An 8,137-nucleotide genomic window follows, 5' to 3' on the forward strand; every position below is an offset into this window, starting at 1 on the left:
TATCTTGAACATTTATTGTTCTTTAATTTTTCCGCAATCAATATTTTTGAAGTCATCATGAGTAGCAATTGATTCATAGATTTATTTAAAATAATTTTTATATCCACCTTAGTCCTTACTCCTTAGACCTTAAAAATGCATATAACTTGCTGCGTAAAGTCGTAAACTAATATTGCGTGTATCTTTAAAAGATTAAATAGTTCATAGTCAAATAATTATGGGTAAATTGTCAAAAATATTTTCAACAGTTTTTGTCATTAACAATTAAAAAATAAGTGACAAACGACCTTGTTATTTAACAAAGGATTTATGGATTTAATCCGTATTTTTATGAAAACATTTTTGTAGGAAAATTCAGTCTCTAAAGTCTTTTCTCATTTAAAAAAAAAAAGACATTCACAAAAAAGACAGATTTATTTGTCAATAAAATTATCAAATTTTAAATTTTAAGGATGAAAAAAAAAATTATATTTTCAAAATCTAGTCTCTAAAAAGTCTCTCAAAAAGTTACATTTAATTATTTTTATCATATTTTTAAATATTTTAAAGATGTTTTTATTGTTTTAATCTTTAAATATCTTTGAAGGGTTTACTCAATAATTAATTTTTAAGAATTTAGCAGTTTGGTATTTTTGGAGTAAAGTACCAATCTGGTCATCTTCTTTTTCTAGAATGACAACACGACTCTTGACAAAAAAAAGGTCCACTTCAGCTCATGTTTCTTATTTTCGTGAGACAACACGATTTGACGTAAAAAAAAAAAATAGATCCATGATAAATAAGTTCCTAACCAATTTGACGTCAAAACGACGTCATTTTATTTGAATGAATAAGGACAAATAAATCCTTGACCAATTTAGATTTAGAGACAAATGAATCCTTGTACACTCCATGTTGGCATTTAACGTCCAACTCGATATGTTAACATAACATATTACCGACTTCTGTTAATAAATAACAGTGGTACTGATAAAAGGACCACGTTGTCTCACAAAGACCAGAGACATGGCCAAAGTAAACCTCTTAGTCAAGGGTCGCATTGTCATTTTAGAAAAAGGACAGAGTGAAGTTGGTACTTTACTCTAGATAGTTGTTATACTCACGAGTAAGAATATGAAGAACCAATTGTGAAGTTCACAAACTATAGGGGAAGATGAGGAACACATTTAAAACACAAAGAAGGAAGTACATAGTCTAACTATTTTCTCCAATATCAATCCCTTGAGATTTGTAAAAGAGATTTCAGCCACATCAATAACCGGACAAGAACTTGTAAACTTTTCAGATAAAACACTATAAGATTGACTGATGCTCAAAATCGAATTAAAATTACATAGATTACTCGGGATAACTTTATAGGTATGCAGGTTCAAATGATATGTGCTATCTATTAATTAACCATATGGCCAAAAGCATTAATTCTAACATATAATTATATATAATCCCTATAGATTATAGAATGTAAATTATATAATCCCTATAGATTACAGAACGTTTTATCTACTAAAACTAAAAGGACTCTCAACCCAAAACACTAGCTATACACTACCAATTATCCTTATGTTAGACACCAGAAAATCATTACCCTCAGCATATATAAACTAACCCCAGGACTTCATTTCGATTTTATATACAAGGTGCTTCCACCTTAAGCTATAATCGATTGGAGACCAAAGAATTATCATTTAGCTATATTAGATATTCATGCAACTTGCTTCTGCTGCATCAAGTTTTTGTTCTGCAGAATCAAAATGTTGTTCCTTCAACATCAAATCTCCCTCATTGTTCTTTTCAACTTTGTCACCGCCGTCATCATTTTTTTCTGTGTCACCGTGAGAGACATCCTTTTCATTGTCAATGGTATCGAGTGCCTTCTTACCATCACCATCAATGTTGTCAGTTTCACCGTCACAACCACCGTCACCAGAGTCAATATCCTCGTCTTCATCGATGGCAGCTAGTGGCTTCCCCAAAGTTACCACTCCCTTCATACTTTCCAGTTCGGGTGCTTCCAAACCGGATAATTCTTGCTCAACCTTTGGAGCAACTTCAACTTTGGGAATCGATGATGACTTACTTTCTAATATAGCAGAACAACCGGACACAGATCCGTCTACCACAGCAGAATTAGCCGACAGCCCAACACGAGAACTAACATTTGAAGGTAAATGGCTGCAAATGTTAGGCTTTCCAGCTATATCAACCCACCTGTTATCAACCCAATCTCGCGAAATCCGAATGTCCTTCTTCTGGACTGTTAGGAGCCTTTCTTCACCTGCAGAGAAAACCATAACAACAATGATACAGATGCGTAACCCAAAGAAAACCTGATTCAAAAACTCGGGACTGTTCATTGGTGAACCACAGAACAATAGTACAAATAACAAGGAAAAAAAAAATGAATATAGACATCCTACCAGGTGTATAAACTTGAAGAGTTCCTACTCCACCAACATCAATGGCAGTTATAACACCTTCCCACCATCCATCACTCCACCAGGCATCCACTGCAGTTCCAATCTCAAAAGCATGATCTGTAGTATCTTTTGGTGGGAATGGTCGCACAGTTAAGCGGCCTGAACACCGCATACCCAGTTTGTCAGGAGCTGCTACTCTAGTTGCAGGGATCCATTCCTACATGAATTATACAGTTATGAAAACCATAATCTTACACATGACATAAGAATAGGCACGACTATAAACAAATTCATGAAATTAATGAGCTCAACCAGTGCAAAGCCCAAAAATCTAAAAACTAGCCCTACTATTCCTTCGGTCATCGAACATATCCAGAGTACACACACACAAATAAACAGAGGAAATCTAACCTCTAGCTTGTCTACGTCGTCTGCATCCATAAGATCATTGTACTGGACCTTCAGTTGCCTCTGAGATGCACTCAAAATTTTACACCTGAACCAGCATCCTCTAATGCCACTATCTTGACAGAGAAACTCGACCTTATCATCGACATTAAAAGACAACTGATGCTGAGGCTTAGGTCCAACAAACTTGATACCCATTGTTTTCCTTGAAAGTGTTAATTTCAAACTTGGGAATTTTTGTTCACTCTTTTTCAGAGCAGAGTTTTGCAGACTAGAAGAACCGTTTTCAAGTACTTGATATCCCTTAGGAATTTTGCCCCTCTTATTGCTCGACCTTAGAGGATTGTCTTGAGCGAAGTCCTCATCATCTTCTGTGTCCAATTTATGACTCTTGGCTTTTCGCTTGGAAACAATAGGATCACCCAGAAAAGAGAGCACAGATTGGTTACTATATCCGCGCAGCTTAGTGAGTGTGAAGGGCTTAAGTTTATTGTTTTTGAACTGCCGAGAGCATATATGGATCTCCGATAATGAGGAATGTAGAATAGCAGACACGCATTTCTCATAATGCTTAGGGGTCAAAACTATTGCAGGGCCATTGACACACTCAGCACTGATCACTTGAACATGAGGTGTTATGAAAACCTCTCCCTCTTGCAGATTCAGCTGTGGAACCACGTTCTTAACTTCCCGACCATGGTGAAACCACCGTACCTTAACCTTTTTTTGTTTCTTCTTGTCTTCATACATATCTTCCAGGTAACCTAGATAGTGGTTTTCTTCCTCAGCCATAATATATACAAACGAATGAACCTGAAACAGGAAGAAATTTCTTGAGAATGAGACGCTTAACCCACTCTTCCTCCCCAAGAAACAGACAAGGATAGAAAAGAAGTGTGTGAAATAACTAAGATATACAACATAAATGATTTTCTTACATAAATGGTTGTCCCATTCCTACAAAATCCTGGGTAGTGCTTCAGCTGTTTAGCACAATACCAAGCAACGCCCGACCATTCAATATCTGAACTCTGGAATCTCAATTTCCTTGACATCTGCAGGCAATTAAACAGATCATATCAAGATAGAAAGAAACAATAAACAGACAAACTCGATCAACTGGTTGATTCTATACCAGTTTGTCGGGTAAAGTTTTTTGATGAGCACTGTTTCCAAGCTTGAGAGATTCTAAAGCTTGTGCTGCATCATCCAGCTCAATACCTGTCACACAAACATCTGAGTTTGGTTAGAATATTTCTCCATATCGTTAATAAAAACCAGCATCAGAAATGGCCCAAAGAATTTTAGATAAAAGACCAACAAAAACAACTGCACTTACATACTGGGATTGTGCAGTATGTATAAGGGACTAAATCTTCATCAAAGGAATGTCCTCATACATCATTACATTTCAAACGTAAACTGGTTTCTAAATGAATCTATAATGAAATGATACAAGGCCACACCAACATGAAGTATCATTTTCATCATTACTACATAGTCAACAACAAACCGGTGCCCTATCGTAAAATTGTTCATTACATAAAAAACAACAGCAGCAAAGCCTTGTCCCACTAGGTGGGGTCGGCTTGTTCATTACATAAACATAAATAATTTTCCTTTTTATAACAAGATTGTTCATAGTGGTTAGGAAACAAAATAAGACATCAATCAGTCAAATCAATATATTAATTGTCTTGATAGATCCACATAATTCAAGAAAAGGAAAATTTCCAAGTTATCAAAGGATACCTTGCCATCTCAAATTAATTCAGTCTCCAATCTATAAGAAATGAGGAAACAAAAAGGGCTGACACCACTGTGGGCAAATTAGATTTACTCATCTGTACCCATAGAAGCATAGACCTTGCTCCCGACAACTAGACCCCATGGTCATTAGACAACAACCTTATTGAAAGATACAGCATCAAATCTTTCTTGCCAGATTGATTCATGCTTTAGGCCAAAGTAAAAGATAATTTAAAAAAAAATTAAGCACACAAGACTCACAAAATAGTAGTGCTTGGGAAGCATCAAAATTACAGATCCATATCCATAAAAGCAGAGAGGCTCTGTCGTACAACTAGAATCTAGACAACGCCGCAACAGATCACACCGATCTTAAGGCTTTATTCTTAAACAAAAGGAACTAAAATTTAAAAAAAAAAAATTGATAAAACATGGGAATAAAATCAGAACTGCTCGACCGAGAGACTAACAAATTTAAAAAATCACAAAACCTAGCAGTGATGGAAAGGCAATGGAATCAGTCAACAAATTAAACAATACCCATTTCTGTATACAGCGAAAATCCAGTCACTGAATTCCGAGACATCTCGCTGTCACAACTCACTATCCTTTGTTAGTGCAACGGCCTTGATTATATCGGAGAGGCAAAGGAACAGAGAAGCATGGTAAGACGAAGTTGTCAACTTCTTGTAGCACCCGGACAAGAGAGGGAGATAGACGGTTTGGTGAAGGAGCACGCTCCAAGTGAGCTAACACTCGTGACTTAAATGTATTTGGCAGAACGAAATTCACCGCCAAGACCGCTTTAAAGTAGCACATTAATGGGCGTCGAAAGGGACAAAATATCAATAAAAAACTAGTATTTTCCTATGCGCAAAGGGTTCACAGTCTTGATAGTTTTATTATAAATATTAAATTGCGCACACTCCTTAGAAGGAAGTAACTCACTGTAAGGGAACAACTTATCCTATGGACGAATAGTTGCTTCTTTTCCTTTCTGTAGCAACTTAAAAGTGAATTCATACGTCATATTATGAATTCACGTGACATGCATGCAAACGTTCAGTGAGTAGTGGACAAAGGTTAGACGAGATATCTTTGTATTCAGATGTCTTATAATATATTGATCTGAGTAGTTTCTAAACCCTAGAACCAGCTTATTATTCTTAACGTTAGTTCCGCCAAGAAGCTGATGCCTTTTCTACCTGATCTGCCTCATAGAGATAAACGGTGATGCTTTAAACCTTTGACAAAACTCAGAATTAACACAACGAAAATGATACGACTTTCCCTTCCTTTCAAACTTCACAAAGACTGCTCCATCATAAGTCATACCCTCAAGAAACAGGCCCCCGGGGGAGGAGAGGTAACGAATATACGACTCTTAAATTAATAGATAAACACGAATAACAAACCAATAACAGGTAATCTCACAATTATTCACGTCCATGAATACAATAACTAGGGGCCACCAAATGGTGCATGGTGACTTTTACTCATCATCTATAACATAGAAGTTCAAATTCAAATAGAAAATTTATAAACTTAAAAAAATTGCACTCAAGATCATAAATAAAACATTTGGATGCAGCACTATTCCAAACTTCCAATGCAACCATCACAAACTACTTAAACTTTGCTGCACGTTGTTGAGAGCCATGAATATCTACGACTCCACGTAAATACGATCTATAACAAGCTACATGAACATGACACACAAGACATTAACTCTATAATTCATACAGCAAGCATGACCATATTCCTTGAAAGGTAAATTCATATGAAAGGATGATTACTCGACGAATAAAAGGAATCCAGATAGCATTCTGATGAAACTACAAGAGAAAGGTCTAGGACCAACCTTAAAAAAAAGAATCAACGAAGCCTTATCCGGCTCGGCATACACATCATACTTCATGATGAGAATCCAAGAGCCACAGAAGCCATGCACACGATAATTCAATTCAGAGAATACATCCAACCATACATAATCTGAAGCTCTAAACACAGAAATCATACAAGGCCTAAATTACATACAGAATATGCAACACAAATGGAAGTGTTACCTGAATCAGGTGCATGGTTCCTGGAAACCAAACAAGTAAGCCACTCAACGACCTCTCGCCTCGCCCGCCATTTACAAGCGTTGATGGAATGTGCGGATCCATAAGTCTGCAAGAAATGGTCAGGGACAACATACATCATGTGCCTCACACTCCTCTCAGTCCCCACAACAGCAAGAACCGAATTCCCCAACGAATCCTTCAAGTAGAAGTGAATCACACGGTTCCCACGCTCATGGCATATAATCCTCTCCTCCCATGTTAAAAAAGCAGGAGCATCCACCCCAGACATTCTCAACAAACAACCTCAAAAAAAAAGGGATATGTCAAACTGGTAATAGGGCTGTTCCTCAACCAAACCAAAATTGAGTTCAGGAATAGAAAACCCTAGGCCTAAAATACCGTCCTCAAACTCAAACCATTAATGAACAAGAAACAAAAGCAACCGACACCTACACCAGCATAACAAAAAAACAAAATCCAAAAGAAAACAAACCAAGCCGCAAATAAAAGGCTGAAAATCAGGATTCAACAATGAAGATTCAAAACAAGAGCGAGGATTAAGAGTATGTGCGCGCCGTCCGAAGAACCGGAACTCAAGTCAAACAATGAACCATGCCCCACCTAAGCTTGAACCAAAAACAAAGAAAGAGCGAGTTCAAGCGGAAAATAAGGACAGAAATAATGGCTAAGCTGCATTCATCGTACTGTGTGACCTGAACTGGTACGAGGTTCATGTCAGGAGATGATGCTGGTGAGGAACTATGATGTGTGAGGGTTGAAGAGAATGCGGGAAAATAAGAGGGACCCAAAGAGGGGTAAGGAAGAAAAAGGTTAAAAAAGCAAACTTTAGGGAGAAAGGAAGAAAGGGTTTGAGGGTTTTGTTAGGTTGAAGCGTTTTGTGAGGGAATGAGGAGGTTTTGGAGCGGAAGAATGGAAGAAGACCAATGTGAGAAAAAGGGTTGTTTTGCTGCAGGGAGCTCCACTGCAGACTCAGTGATGGAGCCAAGGGCATTTTGGGAAATCCATAAAACCAAATGTTCATTTTACTCATTTTTCATCATCATGCTGACTCATTCATTCATCACTGTTTCATAGAACCAACATATCACTCAAATAAAATTCACCTTAAGCCTTTGAAATTATCTTCTTCTTTTTTTTTTAATTTTAGTCCATTGTCTGTCAATATAAAATATTCGAATTAATACTTAGATTGATCTTTTAAGTAATATTCCTATCTTAATCTGTTTTTTAAAATTTTAATTTATTCAATTTAATTTAATAATTTATTATTCGTATTAATTATTGGCCTTGTTTTTATCATAAAGTCATTAATGAGGTATTAAGATAAATCGACAACTATCTGATTAAATTTTTTCATCATTATGTAAAATGATAATTGAAATTTTTTTATTTATTTTTTGAATTCTTTAAAATTTTAATCTTAATTTTTCTTAAGGATTTTAAACGCTAGCAAATTGAAATAAATGTTCAATTATC

At 36.2% G+C, this 8,137-nt stretch overlaps 1 protein-coding gene across 2 annotated transcripts; it reads right to left on the reverse strand.

Annotated features, from left to right (window-relative positions):
• Positions 1–1,362: 1,362 nt before the first annotated feature.
• On the reverse strand, positions 1,363–7,748 carry LOC112741323 (uncharacterized). Of its 2 annotated transcripts, none has more exons than XM_025790258.3 (6): positions 6,641–7,748; positions 3,961–4,046; positions 3,764–3,880; positions 2,829–3,638; positions 2,418–2,634; positions 1,363–2,275 (listed from the first exon to the last, which is right to left on the reverse strand). In XM_025790258.3, exons 1-6 carry the CDS (start codon positions 6,927–6,929, stop codon positions 1,695–1,697), a joined length of 2,100 nt encoding a protein of 699 aa, XP_025646043.1. In that variant the 5' UTR covers positions 6,930–7,748; the 3' UTR covers positions 1,363–1,694. The 2 variants fall into 2 exon arrangements, with proteins under 2 accessions (XP_025646043.1, XP_025646042.1); XM_025790257.3 differs by having other exon boundaries at positions 3,961–4,061; positions 6,641–7,723.
• Positions 7,749–8,137: the final 389 nt, after the last annotated feature.

The sequence above is a fragment of the Arachis hypogaea genome, chromosome 14 (assembly GCF_003086295.3).
Source record: "Arachis hypogaea cultivar Tifrunner chromosome 14, arahy.Tifrunner.gnm2.J5K5, whole genome shotgun sequence".
Classification (NCBI taxonomy): domain Eukaryota; kingdom Viridiplantae; phylum Streptophyta; class Magnoliopsida; order Fabales; family Fabaceae; genus Arachis; species Arachis hypogaea.